At 40.5% G+C, this 19,625-nt stretch overlaps 1 protein-coding gene across 2 annotated transcripts in view; it reads left to right on the forward strand.

The window, feature by feature from the left end:
- Window positions 1-5,704: 5,704 nt before the first annotated feature.
- The window catches only part of LIN7A (lin-7 homolog A, crumbs cell polarity complex component), a 143,843-nt gene continuing 129,922 nt past the window's right edge, over window positions 5,705-19,625 (forward strand). The window contains exon 1 of one of the 2 annotated variants that reach the window (XM_036301729.1): window positions 5,705-5,836. Coding sequence is in view for 1 of the 2 variants with exons in the window: in XM_036301728.1 (XP_036157621.1) it covers window positions 6,051-6,093 (43 nt within the window). In the remaining variant the exon portion in view is untranslated. The other variant, XM_036301728.1, reaches the window with a different exon arrangement.

Raw genomic sequence — 19,625 nt, forward strand, 5'->3', positions numbered from 1 at the left:
GAGGATGGGGTAGTCTTCTGGTATATATAATATTTCCCAGTCACCATGGCGTAAATACTCCCACCATGGCCAATATGAAGATACCAATGTGATGTCACTAAAAGTGATGTTGGGACAAGATACGCACAGTTGGGTTTTGAATAACAGTGTGAACAGGCTTTAGCATATCACTGTTTGTTGTCCTTACTACCTCCTAGGATTACCTGATTTATTATGTATTTGTATTTTATGTCTCCCATCATAAAAACTAGAATCCATTAAGACAGACTATCTTTACATCTTTAACATTGAATCTCCGCAGGCACAGAAAAACTCCTGGCATATAGCAGGTGCATAATAAACATGTGTTGGATAAGAATAATTTTTACTAAAAACTGAGTATCTTCAATTTTTTAATGTACCCCAGTAATGGTGATACAAATATATTTTTAAACCAATAAAGATTTTGAGTTCTAAAAGTTTGGAAATACTTCTTGAGTATATGTGAGAAAAAAGATGAGTCCAGTATTCCTTTAAAAAATCATTTTGTCTTGCCTCTCTTATCACGTGCGCTTTCCCAATGCTGTCAATATGAAGTTGGGATGCATAAAGGAAAAGAAAAAGATTGTGAGCTTTAAGTTCAAATTTCAGTATAAAAAAATCTATCATAACTTCAAACTGTGAAATCAGAAAATGTGCATTTCCAACTAAAACACAAACATCATTTTATATTCTATGAGTTAAATAGGCCTAAATAAAACACCAGCTATCACATGATTGCACTCATATGTGGAATCTAAATAACCAAATAAATTGATGAACAGAGTGGATCCAGAAACTCAGAACATGGAACAGTGTGGAATCTCAGAGGGAAGACAGGGGAGGGTGGGTGAGTGCCAGGTAATGAAGGCCTGAGGCAGGGGTGGGCTGGAGGGGGCCAATTAGGGAAAAAAGGGAACATATATAATACTTTCAACAATAAAGGATTATTAAAAAATAAATAAAAATAAACCACCCTAGTATCAAAAAGACTTTGCACTTACTATATGTACTATTCCCTATGGCAGAATCAGAGTAAATGTTAATTATTATACTTATGATTTGCATGATAACTGGTAATATAAATTAATGCAAATAAGACCCTACAACTGAGGAATTATTCAGATGACAGATTTTCTTCTCTCAAGGCTCTTTTCTGTTTCTTCTGAAAGAAATAAAAATAATTAGAATTGACTGTTAATATTTACATTTCATCTTCAATTTTCTAATATCCAGCTCTGAATTAGTAACTCTTCATTTTATTCTGATGTTAGTAATTTTTAATGCAGATGCTCCAACAGTTTTTTTCTCAGCCCAGATTGCACCCGTACATTTCCTTCTATGGCGGACACAAAGTTATTCATGAAGAAGTTCATTATACTTCTGTTAACTACACTATTGCAATCTGACTCTCAATGGCTGTCTTTAGGCTTGTTTTTCTTATACTGCAAATTGAACTGCCTGTTTTACCCAAACATGCAACATGCCTGCTCTCCAGTCCCTGGCTTTGCTCTCCTACTCCTGGGGAATGCCCTTCTCCTTAGCTCTGTCTTTTGTGATTCTGACATTATTCTAGACCCAATTCAAATGCCAAATTGCTCATTCTCTGCATAGCACTTCACCACTCATTACTCTCTTTTTGATTTGTTTATTACTTTGCTTACCATCTCTTCCCTCCTCCCCCCCCCCCGCCCCCCAAGCACAATCAGGGCCTTTTCTTGTTCACTGAAATCCCAGTGCCTAAAACAGTGCATAGATGGTAAGTACATTAAGTATTTGTTGAATGAGCAGAAAAAATATTTATCAAACCAATCTAAGGATAAAATAAATATAGCAAAATTCTCTATAAATAATGATTAAAAAAAACAACCACCTATAACCATTTGTGTTCCAAAGTATAGGTTGGCACTTCAGCTTAATCTAGTGTTATTTTGACAAAGCTGCGAGAATTAAGGAAGATAACGTGATATTTTGAATCAGTCAAAAATAATTTCTAACACCAAAGGCTGAAAGAATTCCAGTTTGAAGGTGCTATTTTTCTCATATGTAACTGTGCTTGTTATACTCCCTTTATAATCTAACTAAACACATTTTTGGTATGCTAACATTTTATGCAAACCTCTTGGTTTTGTCACATAATCAAAAAAGATTCAATGAAGTAAAAAAGACCTTAATGTAGTTTTGAATGATTTTTTTAACAAAAACAGATTTTATATTTCAAAGTAGATAGTCATTTTAATATTAACCTATATAAAATGAAACCTGTATCATAGTTTTTTTCTACTTTAACTTAAATTTCCTATATGCATTCTCCCTTTTTAAAATATATCTCAAACATAACAACAAAAGAGGAAGGAACTCTGAAATGCAATGCTGAAATCATGAAATCTTCCAAAGTACAAAATAAAGTCTTTTTAAATGTTTTATTTTTTTTAAAAAAAAATGTATTTTCATTGATTTTAGGGAGAGAGGAAGGTCGAGGAAGAGAGAGAGAGAAACATAAATCAGCTGCCGCCTACCTGCCTCCATCTCACTGGGGATCTAGCCTGCAACCTGGGCAGCAGCAACCTCTCAGTGCAGAGGGCGGAGGATGATGCTCAATCCACTGAGCCACTCTGGCCAGGCTAAAGTCTTTTTCTTTTTTTAAAAAATATGTTTTTATTGATTTCAGAGAGGGAGGGAGAGGGAGTGCGAGATAGAAACATCAATGATGAGAGAGAATCATTGATCAGCTGCTTCCTGAATTTCCCTCATTGGGGATAGAGCCCGAAACCTGGGCATGTGCCTTGACTGGGAATCGAACTGGTGACCTCCTGGTTCCCAGGTTGACACTCAACCACTGAGTACACCTGGCTGGGCTAAAGTCTTTTTCTTAATGAACAGCATAGGCACTACTAAACAGGTGTTGCTTAACCTCTGAGTCTCAGTTGTGCTTATCTATAAAATGAAATAACAATACCTACTTTTTCTGGCCTGAAAAGAGGAAGAAAGAGAAAACAGCCTAGCACCATGCCTGGCACATATAAAGTGCTTAGTAAGTATATATTGAATGAATGAATTCCATTAAAAACACAGGTGCCAATGAACTAAATTACTATATATAGTTTAATGAAAAATAGTAATTAATGATTGTGCAACCAAATAGCTAAAGGTATAATCACATGTGTTTTAACAGTTCCCTGATTAGTACACAATCAACAGAACAGCATATATGTGAATAAATCAAGTACATTGACCTTAAAACACTATGGGTGGCATAGGAATGGTCCAAGCAATTATTCAAGAGACCTAAGTATGGTCACATCTACCCAAGTAAAAGAAGAGATTACAGAAATTTTCTTATGTCTTAAATAGAAATTCACATATGTTATTGGAGAGATAGTAGTTAGTTATTTATACTTCATTAAAAAATAAATTCTAACAGATAATGATTGTTTATTACTCATTTTCTATACCTGCATAGGCACAAGCTAAAGGCATTAAAGTTCTCCCTTTTAGAAACAATAACCAATTAATGTATGGTAAATTATGCTTCCTCTTACTTTCCCTTTCAGTCCCTATGAAAACCCTACATGGTCAATGCCATAAAAATGAGAGAACAAATTTTCAATTAGGGAGCTCAAGGCATAAGTCTAGAAACAAACATGTTTGGTGTTGGGGATATATTAGGAAACAAAGATAAAAAACCTTCATGGGCCTTACAATCTCAGATTTGTGTTGAAATAGGTACAGTGTATGGCTTTTAGAGTTAGGAATGAAGCTGCCCAAATACATATTCATAATAAAGTATGTTCTTAAAGCACTGCATTAGTAGCTAGGGGATTTATATGTTCTTTTCATCCTCAATTATTGAATGAGGTTTGATATTTTGTGCAAGGCCTTGGAACATACTATGCTTTTATTGTGCACAATTCAACTTCTTTCTGTTGTTTGATTTAGGGGATGTGAATAATGATAATCAAGCAGAATTGTTTCTTCTTCCTCAGTCCCATAGTACTTCCTTTCTGTGATGCTTAGAGCACTTACTGCATAGCTTGCTCATTTGTCTCCCAGCCTGGACCCAGCACTGTCCAGGGACAGGGCCACATCTCATTAATCTCTGCAAGGCCAGAGCCTAGCAGAGTGCTTGCCGCACAGTTCAGGTGGGATGTATGTTTGCTGTATGTATAAATTTATATATGCCTTACTGTTTTCAAAGCACATTCAGACCCTCACAAACTCAGCAAGATTGAAAGGTAGAATTAGTTTCCTCTTTTACAGACTCTCAGTGAGAGTGAAGGTTATTACCATGTTTGACAGGTGAGGAAACGGGATCAGTGAGGAATTATGTGATTTCTAAAGAAAACATAACTAAGACTTGAATTTCAAGATCAGGTTCTTTCTAAAACACTCAGCAAAAATATAGGCATGTTGAGCTATTTCAGGGATGTCTTTAGGGTCTGTTGGATGTATGGCCATCTTCTACTTTCTCAAATCATTGGTGAAATCTTGCTTCCTTTTTTAAAAAATATAGACCAATGTCCCAGCCAGTGTGGCTCAGCAGTTGAGCACCAACATATGAACCAGGAGATGGCAGTTCAATTCCTGGTCAAGGCACATGCCTGGGTAGTGGGCTCAATCCCCAGTAGGGGGTGTACAGGAGGCAGCTGATCAATGATTCTCTCATCAGTGGTGTTTCTATCTCTCTCTCCTTCTCTCTTCCTCTCTGAAATCAATAAAAACATATTAAAAAATAAAAATGCAGGCCTTGGATGCAAAAGATCTCCAGAAATCATCCATTTTGTCATCAGAAGACCATGATATGGATCACATACAAATATTTTGCTTTAAAACAGAATGTATTGCTGGCCAAAACAATTCTGCTCTGTTCTAGGGAAGGGAATGGAGGCAGCTTTGTCCTTTACAATCCTAAACCCACGGTCATCACCATTCTGCTTACATAAGATTTCTATATACTTCTTAATTTCTTTACCAGGAAGTGAGTCCCTACAGTGGCAAGATAGTGAAAGCAGTTGAAGAGGTCACAGCCAGTACTTGAAGGTTTTAGTAATTGGATTCTGATCAACTGACTCTAAAGTCACCCTTTTAATAACATCACATCCCACTAGATCATAAGCTACAGGAAAGTAGGAGCTGTATTGAATTCCTAAATCAGGCCAGGGCACATGGCATGTAACACTCCTAGCTCTATTCCTGACATACATGTTAATAAGTGACAATCAAATAACCACTGGCTACATAGACCAACCTGAAAATGTGCTAGGTACATGTTTCACAAACTTAGTAGTGGAACTTCTCTTCGTGTTTTTTATTTAAAACCATTTTTACGAAGTTTGCTTTTCAGATAAGTTATTTTCTAGGCAATACACTCAGGTCTTTAATGGAGACCTAGTGACGGAACCCTGGCCTTAAGTCAGTTATCTTGCTACTGTTACAAGTCAACATTCCAAATAATAATAACAACAGAAATTAACAGCAACTACATATAAATCCCAATATTTCTGACTCAGAAGCATTTTCTCCCCAGGGGATGGGGTTACAGGTTTGACAAATTCTCTTAATCTTAAAAAAAAAAAAAAAAAAAAAATCACCTCTCTACCTCCCTGCCCCCATCTCTCTTCAACCTTCTCCCCTCCCCCTGGGGCACGCATACTCTGACCATTGCATTTCACTGGAAAGTTGAAAGGAAGCAGCACGCCATCTGCACCCGTGTGTGCTCCGCCGGCTGGAACAGCGAAGTTCGCGGGCAGAGCCTTCCGCCCCTGAGCCGGCGATGCAGTCGCTCTGATACCTGCTCAGCTCCACGCGGCATCTCAAGGTCTGTCCGCAGCCAAACAGTTGCGTCTCCATCTGGCTGCCAACCCACCCAAGCTTTCTTCTCCTCCACCGCCGCCGCCACCTTCCTCCTCCCCGCTCCTTCCCCTCCTTTCCATCTTCCCTCTCCACCCCCGCCCCCAATCTCCTCCTCTTTTTCTCACTAAAAACGGTTGCTGCTGCTGAAGCCGAGCGTCACTTGGGCTCCCACCGCAGACATGGCGACATTGACAGTGGTCCAGCCGCTCACTCTGGACAGAGGTAAGGGAGCGACCCGCCCGCCAGCCCATTGCCTCCCCTCTGCCTCCTCTTCTCTCCCCGCCAACTGCCACCGGGACAGGCGGACATGCTCGGGCGGGGGGAGCAGGGCGAGCGAGCAAGGGCGAGCGAAGAAGGCGAGGCGTTCGCGCTGAGAGCAGGAGACTTTCTTCCCCTTTCTCTGCCTCGGCTCCCCGCCGGGCCGCCTAGGGGTGCCTTCGCCGGCCCCGGAGCCCTCGCTCCCCCTCGCCGCCCCTCCCAGCCCCTCGCCGGGTCGCCGGGGGCCGCCGGCTTTGTTGGAGCGGATGCGGGGCGACCGCCCGGCGCCCGGGGCTCGGGGCTGCGGAGGGGCCGGGAGGAAGCTCGCCGTGCCGTGCCGGCGGGGGCGCCTGCAGCCCGAGACCTGGAAGCGCGGCTGGGGGGACCCAGGAAGGAGGAAGTTTGTCCCTGCGCCGGGGGCGATGGTCGGTCCCGCTGCCGGTGCCCAGGCAGCCGCCCGGGGGCGGGCCAGGCGCACCCCGGGGCAGCGGTGCCAGGGCGCACGGCGGCTGGGCTGCGGCGGCGGGAGTTGCTCTTGGCCAAAGGGCAGCGCGGTGCCCCGGCCCGGGGCGCATCGTCACTGCAGCTGAGTCCCGTTATTGCCGGCTCCGAAGGCGGAGGGGGTCGTATCTGTCCCCACCGCCCGGTGACCCCCGGCAGCGGCCACCCACAGTTTCCCTTGCCCCGCCAGCCTCGGTCTCTTCCCCCCGTAGCCACCGCGGTGCCCGGGCTGCGGAATGCGCTGGGACGCAGCGCAGACGGGATTGAAATTCAACTTCTGACCTGCGACCCTGTGCGCCCAGCTCTCTGACTTGATGCGGAAGCGGTGTTTGCTTTCCCCCCAAGTCCTCCTCCAGCCTGAGGGTGAGGACATCCGCTTGGATCGGGGCCTCGCTGCTGCACCCCTGAGGGGTTACACCTGTCACCGAGTGTTGGGTTATCTTCCTGGCTTCCCCTGTCCAGTGGTGAAGGCGCTCGAGTCCCGCGACCCTGCAGCGGAGGACACCTGCTTGTCCCCCTCCGCAGCGGCCGGATTTAGGACCGTGGGTGGCCATTTGGAAATGGTGTGTTCAGACGAAAATGATTTAGTTTGATGTGCCTCTAAAAATATTCTTTTGAGCGGCTTAAACTGGACTGTGGGACGAGGCAGAGGAGCATCCTGCTGCGAGTACAGTGAAAGAGCCAGTGAGGTCTTTAATTTGGGGAGATTGTGGGTGACTTCAAGGCACTCTGTTGGCGCCAGAACAGATCTTATTTGGTGCTCATAGCAACTTCGCTTGGGGGTAAAAGTTGAAAAAAATTTATTTTTATTTTGGGAAATGTTAATTTGCAAACTTGTAAATTAATAACAGTACTTAAAGAACTCAGAAATCCATTGTATGATCCATGATATCACTCCAGTACCATCATCTGCACTAAGCAGGATAAATCCATTGCCACTAAGAGCCAAACAGATGGCAAGCTACGAGAAATTATATATTTTCTAAGTATTTCTGTTTTAATGTAATGAGCTCTTATATGGTCTCATTACTTAATCAGTCTTTAAATAGCTCAAGTAAATCGACTACACTAGGAGAAAAAAAAAAAAAAACTCCAAGAAAATTGCATACCTGAGGAATTGATATACTGCTACACACTACTGAAAATATTTCACTTTTGGTTGTACCTTAGCCCTTAGATGCCTCCCTCAGTTGTGGAGAGGAAATGCAATCTGACCAAGATCTGGTCTTAAAGTTTGTTCTTGTTCACAGCCAGGCTGTCCCTGTCCTTCCTAGTGTGATTAGTTTCATGCAGTAAGTAGCTCAAGAGGCAAGCTGGGAGAGACAGTGGTTGTAGCTGAATAAATTAATTCACCAACAGCTCAGTGCAAAGTGTGTAATTTACTGATGATGGGTTAGCGGTAGGATTGCTGTGCATAAAGTCAATATATAAAAGTATTTTTATCTCTTCGTCATTAAAATACGATTAATTGATTAATTTCATCATTAAACTGATGAAATAAAGAATTCTGAAAGAAAAAAAAGAGAGTCTCTTAAAAGACGAAGCCAAATACTACTTATCTGGGTCCTAGTTGTAACTCTGATACTTTGGATGAGTCAGTTAGTCTCTCTGGGCATCAGATTTCCACTGTGCAACATAAGGAGTTTGGCTTAGATGATTCTGACACTGTGCAGCTTTAATTTGATTCATTAAAATGAGGACTCAGTTTCTGGTCACCTGCTGGAAGATTTTTCAAGTGCACCCCAGTTTCCCAGGTTGTTTTGATGCCCTTTGATGTGCACTGAGGTCACCTGCTGCTTTGGCTCCATCAAAACATTTCTCACACTGTTGCATCTTTCTCCTTCCTCCTTGAATAGAGCTCCTTCAAGGAAGAGACCGTTTCTAAACTCATCGTTGTGTTCTCAGTGTCTGACCTTGTCCCCGATCACAGTAGAAAAATCACACGTGAGTGTAAGTTAGTGTGAGGACGGCAGTAAACTTCATCACCGTTAAAATATAAGGATTTAGTAGTGAACTGAGGTACAGTTTATAGATTCACAACATCTTGGCCCTGGAAAGGGTGGCAGGGAGAACATAGGCCGGCAGTTTAACCTTTCATTTTCCCTACATGCTTGACAATTACTCTCAGTTACCATAGCTCACCAGGGCTGTGATCATTAACCAAGGGGGACTGTAGCAGGTGGGCAAAGGAGAGGAAGGAAGGAAGATGTCTGACAAAACCTCCAAGGACATCTCAGCAAGCCTGAATCCATGTCCATAATTTGAGAGCTAGTTCTTTTTTAGCATCTTCATTTTTCAAATGAAAAACATGAAGGAAAGAAGAGGATACTATTTTAGGAACTGGGAGGTTTTACGCTACAATCTAATTTGTCTTATTTGATGCCCTTTGGCACCATAAATGGATTTATCTGGAATCTTCATGGCAAAGGTTTTAAGCAAACTAATCAAAGCTATGGATTGAAATTAAGATTTACTCCTCCCAGAGTACTAAAGACATCTGAAAGGGAGACGCTCAGAGTAGGTGCTAGCTTCTTGGGTCTTGTCTGGGAAGCAAGCCTCTGCTAGGACCAGGCTGGGCCCTGAAAGGATAAACAGGGCAGTTTAAGGTTTTCACTTCTCTGTGCATGTCCTAAGCTCCTTTCCATCTGCCATTAAGACCTCATATTAACTTTGTGGAGGCCTCTGGGTAGCTATTGGCAGAAGAGGTTCCTAGTCATTCTGGTCCCAGTCCTGATGGTTTTTCATATATTTATTGTATGTCTACTATGTGTGAGACCCCACTATGGGATTGGCATGCATGGTGGGCTAATCAGACATAATTCATCTTTGTTGTAATTAGACTCTACCCAGAGAGAAAGATTACACACACACACACACACACACACACACACACACACACACACACATATGCAAACCATTCATTATTTATTTTTCTATAACCTACTCTATACAAGATGCTGTAGGAATACCAGAAACAATGTTCCTGCTTTTATGGCCCTTAAGAGTCTAGTGGGAGAAACAGATAATAAGCGAGGAATTAATTGATTCAACAAATAAGTATTGAGTGACAGCCTATGGCAAGCACTGTTTTAAGCAATGTAGCAGTACTAATGCACAAAGCAGATAAAGTTCTAATGGAGTTTACATGCTAATGAAGGAGTCACACATTGAACACGTACATATACTAGTACAACTATAAGTGCCAGTGAGAAAAATAAGACTGCGTCCAGGAGAGCATGTGAAGTATGACAGTCAAGGAAGACCCTCTGGGTTGGTGACGTTTAAGAAACCTGATGAAACTTAGGAGCAAACTTTGCAGCTGTGCTCTGGAGAAGACCCTCCCTCCCGTGTGCACCCTGGGACCAGGAAGGAAATTGTTGAGAAGATGTGAGCACAGCGGGGAGTCATAGAAACTGGGATGTGAGGAGTTGATAGACAGGAGCTAAATGATGTAACTTATACAGAGGATTTTAGATGAACTGAAAATATGAAGTGCTCACAAGACAAATAACATGACATAAGGCTAGAGGAAAATAGGGAAGGACCTATTTAGATAGTGTTGGTTTAGGAAGGCTCCCTGAAAAAGCAACATTTAAACAGTTCTGATCCTTACTAATAAAAGCCTAACTAGTCCTCATGCCTTGATGCCCTCACACCATCACAAGATGGCTGCACACACAGCGGGCACTTGCATGTGGGCATGGAGCCTGCCTGGGAGTCCCGCCTCCTCCCGACTCTGCTGCGTGGTGTGGAGGCGGGATCTCCAGCTCCGGCCTACCTCTCTACCTCTTTGGGGCAATCTATCGCAGAGGTCCTGCACTGTGACAGGGCACAGGCCAGGCTGCCCACCCCTCCCACCCCCACTCCCCCCCCCCCCCGAGTGCACGAAATTCATGCACCGGGCCTCTAGTGTATTAATAAGATCCTTAGGAAAAAAGTATTCTGGAAAGAGGGAAGAATACACATAAGAGCATTTTCATATGTACAACTCCGCTACTATCTCTTTAATACATGTATAACCAATCAAATGATTGAAAAATATTACCAAGGAATAATAACACTCTATGTATCCTTTCTTGGTTATAAGTATACCAAGAAAATCTATAAATCTGTGTTGTGTTTCTTTTTCCTAAGCTGAAGCATCATATGTTATAACTAGATTTTCAAATGTAATTTAAATAGATATCACTATGCATAAATTTACATGTGAAATCCAAGTAGTCATAATATGCGATATATTCATTTCATTTTAATATTTTATATTAGACAGTGATGTAGAAAGTAGCACTTGATAGTTACCCTTGTGGCAAAGAAAAGATGCTGATAAGGAGATTAGTGTGGATCTTCTCTTCCAGAATTTAAAGCATTCACAGCAATTCTTCCCTACAGCAGAGGTTAGTTTACCCAGATTTCAGTCTCTAAAATCAGAAATGACCTTCAGTTAAACTCAAGGGAACAAAGCAAGGTGCCAGCCATGACATTTAACACCTTCATTACCAAGAACGTGGGAACAGGTCACTATGTGAAAGACTTCATGGACTCAGGCACTTTCTTCAGTCCAGTCATTCCGATACTCCTTTCACTTTCTAGCTCATCTCAAGGTCAGAGAAAGGTAACAATAGAATTTTTCAAAATTTCACTTCTGCTACCATTTCTAATTTTAAGCAGAATGGCTTAAAAAATAATGGTTTATAAAAATAATACAAAGCCAATTTGTGGCGAGAAATGGATAATTAAGACAATTTTGAGGAGTAACTAATATTGTGCTATCTTAAATATTTGAGACTGTTTATGAAGTGATCAGTAGCTTACAATCTTTCTTTGGTGCTTAGATAAGAAAAAATGTTGTTGTCAGCCGTCATCTAACTTTTCTGTGAATTAAATTCAACTTGGATAAATTTGCGTACGTGTAAGTGGAAATCTCGATTTCTTGGCTTCTAAAATGCCATACATCAAAATATTGATTAAACAACTCTTGATGTGCTTCCCCTTTTAAATTTTTGTCCTTTACAAATTCTAAAACCAAGAGCTTTTATGTTGTAGATTTTGACCTTATGGGGAAAAATAACATGAGAGCAAGCATTGAATGCAAATGAAAATCTCATGGCACTACACTTTTCAAAGCATTTGTGATACATTAAAATTTTTCTCTCTTCCTTTCACTTCTCAGCACATGCAGAGCTTATTACTTTATGTATATCCAGATTCAAGCCTTGGAGCAAGCCCGTAGCTTTTCTAATAAGCTGTACTCACCAGTTTTTATAAGATCTGTATTTGCCTGGAAATTGCTTTTGCTCACAGTCCAAAAGGACTTGCCCCTTCTCCCCTTCTCTCTCCTCTCTCTCCTTGTTATAGATATATACACTAGAGGCCTGATGCACAAAATTCGTACATGGGGCTCCACCCTCACAGCCTCGGCTTCGTCCAGAAGGTCATCCGAAAGGACGTCCGGAAGGTTGTTCGGCTGTCCGGTCTAATTAGCATATTGTGCTTTTATTATTATAGATAGGAGAGATTAACCAAGAAGAAAAGTAAAAATTAACTTAGTTCTTATGTTGCTTTAAAAATATATCCCCCGGTAATTGTGATGGGAAGGAAGGAGAGAGGGGCTGGTTTTATGTTATGTCTCTTGTCCTAAAGCCTTCTCACATCAGCAGTCAGATATGTTTTAGTCTACAAACATTAAGTGCTTGCTTGCTTGCTTTCTCGTGTTTTCTGTAGGTGTCACTAAACATTAAAAAATTATTGAACTTTTTAAAAATAGCAAATCAATATTTGAGTGTTTATTTTTTCACTATGTAGTTCGAGGCCATTTTCCAGGAGTCAGAATTCTGTCACATTTACCTTTTCTTTTCTTTTTGATAATGAAAAGTTGGAAAGAGAAGGACCTAAATTTCCAAAGTGTTTTGGTTATTAGATCAAGGTATTTTATAGCATTTAATGGGAGTCTTATACACAGCTTTGAAATTGAAAAGAAATTCAGAAGTTAATGACAAAGCTTCCAGAGAAAGAAAAATAAATGTGGTGAGTACCTTCTAATTTGGTGTGTCAGCTCTCTAAACCCTAAGATAGATTTGGTGTGCTCTGCTTAGTTATGAAATTAACGATTTTGCTTTTAGAGTGCTTTTTCAGGAATCACAACTAAGGAAAGGGGACTATCAGATGAGAAAATGTATACTGGATATTAGGGCTTGTACTATAGGTACAAAGCCAATGCCTCTTAGAGTTTTTTTTTTTTTAATTTTTATTTTAAGCCTTAATATCTTCTATTAGGATATAGTTTTCATCAGATCAGAGATGTAGAACCCAACACATTGTTTGGCATATAGTTGGCACACTCAGCATTTGTCTATTGGTTGAAGGAACGAATGAGATTGATTTAGTTGGACCCTGTATCCTGAGAGTCATTCTTAATGGGAAAAAAAGCCTTCCAACCTATAATAATGCAATGGCTGTCTTAGGTTATTACCTTTCCTCTGTGTGTAGCAGACTCCTAAAAGTGGGAAGCTTTCCAGGGCCAAGAAAAGAGGTGGTGGGTTGATGTTGGTGTTTGTAGCTCTACTTCCATTGCTTGAATGTACATGCTGTCTAAACTTGTTATTAAGTCAGGCAAGTTAATGCCACCAGAATACAACTGAAAAGGTAAAAAAAAAAAAAAAAGGTGGGTGGGTTGGGCCCCAGCAGAATACCTCCTCCCCCCCCCACACACGATACTCTGTTTCATCTTATTTATTTTTTAACTACAAATGGAGGAATGATAAAGTTATGTCCTGATAAACAAGTTAATGTGGATTTAATTTGAAATCACTCTGTATTTACAAATGTAAGCATAACCTTAAAGTCATATGATTGAGTTTACTAAGTAGTATGCTAGCTGAATTTGAAGACTTGCCTAATAAAAATATATATAGTCAAGGACAACTTGGTAATTACGTTGAGAATTATTTTGCTGTTATATTTATATAGTTATTTGTCTTGGACAGAAAACTAGAACTTCTAATTTAAACTGGTGGTAACTTCCTCCTAAAAACACTATAGCTATTTCAAGTCCAACTGGTTTTGCTATTTTTGTTTACTTGCCTAGTGTGGTAATAGTTAATATATTTTGGCATATATATCTTTTCTATCAAAGAATTATCTTTAAACAAAAAGGATAGAATAATGGGAATCACAGAATTGTAATAAGATTTAAACGCCCAAATTAGATGGGGGGGAAAATAAAATGACAGCTGAGTTTTGGAGAATGCAGAGAGACCACTGAAAGTGGTTTTTGAAGAATATTGAAGAAACACAGTAATTGTTTACAGACAAATATTTTGCCTTCCAAAAAGGTGAGAAGGACACTGTAGTCCAATCTACCTGCCAGAAAAATCTAAGGCATATTCACAGAAGAGTGGGATATTGGCATTTAGAAAAGAAAGTGGTAATCCCACAGAGCTTACATGGGATCTCTAAGGATAGGTCTTGTCAAAATTTTATGCTTGTGCCATAGCCATACTATACTCATGACATCACAATTCTTGTGGAAGCCTTGTGGAAACTGTGGAGGTGTGTGAAGGGGATGGTTGCTCCCTTGGGTGTCAAGTGGTTGAAACTCTATACCAAGGCAGTTTCCTTCTCTGTCTTATTCAACACTATTATCAATATCTTGTACTAGGGTAATAGACAATTTTTACAGGTGACCTAGACTTGGAAGGAATAGCAAACGCTATGACCAACCATATCAATGCTCTAAAATTATACCTAGCTTGAAGGACAGTGTTAAAGAACAAAATCCAACCAGGAAAATTTAAAAATCTACTTGGCTTTATTAAGTGATTCTTGAATCTGGCAGCAGCCCATGTAGCAACCATAAAGGCACACTTACGAACTGTACAAAATGGAAGGTGTTTGTAAGCAGAAAGAGGGTGACTAAGAATTTTAAAAAGTAGATTGTTTTAGGCAGGGACAGCTTCCCTTAAGGGAAGGATGGGAATTTAACCAGGCAGATGACCACACTAGTGTTGATCAGGAAATTCCAGATTGATTGGTTTAAAATTCCAGTCCTGGGAGAGGCTGAAGCTGCAATCAGGTTACTTATTAATTTTTTGTTTGGTGACATAGCTTAGCAAAAGTGCCTCTATTTTGGCGTGCACGTGTGTGAGTGTGTGTGTGTGTGTGTGTGTGTGTGTGTGTAACAACAGTTTACAATAAAAGAGATAAAATTTAGTGGAAATGAAATGTGATTTTCATTCATTCATTCATCAGCCAAGGGAGCCAGCCCGAGCTATTCACTTTTCTTGTTTGTACTGCCCAGTAAACACTGCCCCACAGGACTCCACTCAAGCACCTTGGAAACCTCGTACAGGGCCAGGCCATTGGGACAGTCCTGGGCTGGGGCAGGGGAGGCTTAGAATGGCAAACAGGCACTCCAGAGCCAGCCTGCCTGGATTGGAAACACTAGACTGTTTTCCAATCTGTCTTCTTATTTGTAAAATGGCAAATGATAAAAACAGGACAGAACTCATAGGAAGCTGGCTTTAAATAAGTTAATATGTACAAAATACTTAAAACAGGCTTGACATATTAACTACTCAACAATGAAAATTATTTCTTCCTTGAGTCCTAGAAGACATGTATTCCCACCCTGCTGCCAGAGGCAGGAAAAGATAATGCTTGTTGTCTACAGACATACTTAGAGGCAGGGAATCTATTTATTTTAGTGCTAGAGGCCTGATGCATGAAATTCATGCAAGAGTAGGCCTTCCCCAGGCTGCCAGCACCAGCTTCCCTCTGGCACCCGGGAACCAGGCTTCCCTCGCAGCCCCGGGTTTGTCTGGAAGGTCATCCGGAAGGATGTCAGGTCCAATTAGCATATTATGCTTTTATTAGTATAGATTCTCTAGAAGCAGGGAGCATTTGGACATGCCTGCGGGTCAAAACAAAAAGATTCCTGTACACTCACCTAATCTGCCAACCCCCTCTTCCCCCAAATCACTTTTTTCTTGATGCTCCAATGATACTTTTTTTTTACATAATTCTGGGAGAGCACTTAACTACATAAAGTTAAAATTCTATTTTACACTGCTGTCATCCTGACACCATAAGTTATTTATACACATGTTTGTGTACCCATTGCCTACTATAGTGCCTGAAATTTAAGTGCTCAAATATGTGCTGAATATATTAGTGGTTTGTCTTTAAGTGTTGTATCATTTCCAGGTTAAAACTAGGTAAGTGAGCAGAGATACAAAATGACAGATTTTTATTCAAGAAAAAATTCCCTACCTTTATTCTCTTCAAAATTAGAATGAATGCCTTCCGAGAATTAGTAATAGGGTTAGTGAACATCCTATTACTGGATTGCTAGAAACATATAGGAAAAAATTGAATGAAAAATTGGGAAAGTTGTTACAAATAGACTTAAAGATTCAGTAATTGTTTAGGACAGGGATTAGAATTTATGTCAATGTTCAATGTTTTTATTCTATTTATATGAAGATATCAAAAGTGTACTGAATAGTTGGCTGGGGAAAATATAACCAGGAGTGACTTTTTTATTCCTTTTCAGTGCTATTTAATTATAAAGCATCACGAGACGCTGAAATAGGCAAACATGTGCCAGTCAGGGTGTGAGCTCTGGATCCAGACGTCTGGATACAAATCCTTCCTCTCCTTGCCTCTTCCTAGCTATTTAACCTTGGCCTGTTACTATCTTCTCTATACTTGCATTTTCAGCTGTGAAACTGAATGTAATAATGCTCTGTACCTCCTCAGGTTGCTGTAAAAATTAACTGAGAAAACATATGCAAGTGCTAGGAGCACTGCCAGGCCCATAGTAAGTGCTCAGTAATGAGTGATTATCCTCACCGCTTCTCCCCAGAGCCTGCACTTTTCCCAGTGCAATAAATGGGAAGTGCAATAGACAGATACGGGGATGAATTGCAATTCTGCCACTTACTATCTGTGGAAGCTTAGAGTATTGCTTACTCTCTCCTCATTTTTCTTCATTCTTAGTATGGGAAAAGGGACACCCACTTTGCATGGTGATACACTCCGTTGAGTCTTCCTTCAATTAGCCATTCAAGGAAAAGTGAAAGAGAAGCTACTCTGTGTCAGGTCCCAAGTCAAGGGCCAGGGGGTAAAGCTTGCAGTCTAGGGAAGACAGACATTGGACAGTTAATTTATGATAACATAGTTTGAGTGTTTTAGCAACAGCTCACACAGAGTGAGCATTTACAACATGCCAGGCATTGTGCTTAGTGCTTTTCATGTTTCATTTCAATTAGTCCTCACAAGAAGCCTTTGAGGCAGATGCCGTTAGTGTTTTGAAGATGTGGGAATTGAGGCATAAAGGGGCTAAATAAAGCAGCAGAAGCAATTGGAGCTCAGGCTAGTTGGCTCCTGAGGCCTTGAGCTTAATAACCATACTACACCTGGGAGAGCAAGTACATAGGTCCGTAACAGGGTCTGTAACAAGCCTTGGAGAACTTGAACCAACACAGAAGTGCTTGCCAAGGCTCCAAAGAACAGGCAGACAGGTAGGAGGCACACCAGGACAGCAGTTGCCAAGGACAAAAGGGAAAGAACTTTGTCCAATGCTTACAAAAAGAATGTAAATTAAATGTTGGTAAAGAATAATTTTTTAATATAATTTAAGTGATGTATTTGAAAAGTCTAGTAGAATTATTAGAAAATAGCAGGTGTTTAATAAATGGTTGTGCTTATTATTCATGACAGCTATTAATTTCTTAAACTTAAAAATCAAAATGCTCATAGATAGGATTGTAAGAAAGTGCCAGCAATATTTTGTTCCTTCTTCCCATGCTGTGCCAGTGACACAAGAGGTGATGACTGTGACATTTAGATTACCTTTCAGTGATCTGTAATGTGCAGGCAGAACTTCTCCACAGACCTGCACTGTGGTAATAGCGCCCCAAAGCTCCTTTCCTTACAATCCTTGCCTTCAGTTAGGGTAAGTGAGAGGGGTTTGGGAATAAAGCAGCATGAAGAGATATTTGTGACTTCTTTTTTCCCCCTTCAATATTAGCTCTTGCCCGGCCAGGTTGCTCAGTTGGTTGGAGTGTCATCCTGTACACCAAAAGATTGCGAGTTCAATCCTGATCAGGGCACATACCTAGGCTGTGGGTTTGATCCCGGCCAGGGCAAGTACAAGAGGCAATGTTTCTCTCTCACATTGATATTTTTCCATCTCTCTCTTTCTGTCCCTTCCTCTCTCTGAAAATTAATGAAAACATTCTTGGGTGAGGATTTAAAAAAAAAAGATTAGCTCTAAATGTCCTGAAAGGCATAAGCACTCTCTGCTTACCCATCATCATTGAAATATATGTATTGAGGTTTTAATATATATTTCAGTGGATCAACTAATCCCATATTTGTCTAACATTAAATGTATAAGACATGTTCTACTTAAGTGAAACTTACAAGCTGATTCCTTCAAGTCAAAATTTATTAATTTTTAAACATTTTAACCTAAAAATAGAGGATTCATTTCCTTCTCTGGTATGGCTTATGTTCTTTAGAAAATGGGGTTTTGTAAAGGAGTAGTGGACGTTAAGACAAATAAGGCAGTACAACTTAATGCATATGACAGAAGCAATGCCGAGATGTTTATTTTGATTGCTCATAGGGAAATTCTGTGTCACTCCAGCTTCTCAGACCTACTTTAGTTCGTCGAGGTTAACAGATAAATGCCCCTGGATAAATGAGGTATTCTCTGACCATGCAGACACATATTTCTTCTGATATCACACGGTTTCTAAGTACTGCCAGTTTGGCATCCAAGTGATAACTGGGAATTGCAAAGTGTTAAGACTGGGTGGATGTTATGACTGAATGTTTGTGTCTCTCCCATCTTTCCCTTCCAAAATCCATGCTGAAGCCCTAAATCCCCTTGTGATAGACTTTGGAGCTTGAACCTTTAGGATAACGTCATGAGGGTGGGCCCTCATGATAAGGTTAGTGTCCTTAGACAAAGGAGAAACCAGAACAAATTCTCTCTCCATCATGTCAAGACACTTCCAGAAAGTAGAAGTCTATAACTGAGGACAAGGTTTTCCCCAGAAACTGAATCTACTGGCTCCTTAATCTTGGACTTCCCAGCTTCCAGAGCTGTGAAAATAAATGTCTGCTTTTTTTTTTTTTAAATATATTTTATTGATTTTTTACAGAGAGGAAGGGAGAGAGATAGAGAGAGTTAGAAACATTGATGAGAAAGAAACACCGATCAGCCGCCTCCTGCACATCTCCTATTGGGGATGTGCCCGCAACCCAGGTACATGCCCTTGACCGTAATCGAACCTGGGACCTTCCAGTCCGCAGGCCGATGCTCTATCCACTGAGCCAGACCGGTTTCGGCAAATGTCTGCTTTTTAAGACACTTAGTCCCTGGTGACCTCTGGGTTCCTAGATCGATGCTCAACCACTGAGCCACACTGGCTGGGCAATACTTTAGTCATCTAATAATGATAGTGAACTTTGCTAATCTTGCTATGTCTTTGTTTGTTTGTTTGTAGTGGTGGCCATAGGGTTGACAACATATATGTTTAATTTATCACATTCTCCCTTCAAATAACATTATTTATATTCAACAATAAACTTCCACTTGCTTCCTCTCACCATTTGTACTGTTTTCGTATGCAGTCTATAAACCCATAATTCATTGCTACTAATTTGCTTTTAACCAGAGGTCATGAGCTATAACCCACAAGCCAGATCCAGCCTGTGAGCTAAGACTGTTTTTCACATTTTTAATTGGTTGAAAAACTATGTGACATCTGAAAATTATATTAAATTCAAATTTCAGTGTCCATAAGTAAAGTTTTGGACTGGAATATAGCCATGCTTATTAATTTACATATTGTCTGTGGCTGCTTTTATGCTGCAATGGCAAGTTGCAACAGAGATCATTTGGTCTGTAAAGCTTAAACTATGTACTACCTGACTCACAGAAAATACTCACCAACCTCTGCTTTTAGAGCATTAAAAATGAGAAG

Source organism: Myotis myotis, unplaced genomic scaffold (assembly GCF_014108235.1).
Source record: "Myotis myotis isolate mMyoMyo1 unplaced genomic scaffold, mMyoMyo1.p scaffold_m19_p_3, whole genome shotgun sequence".
NCBI classification, from domain to species: Eukaryota; Metazoa; Chordata; class Mammalia; order Chiroptera; family Vespertilionidae; genus Myotis; species Myotis myotis.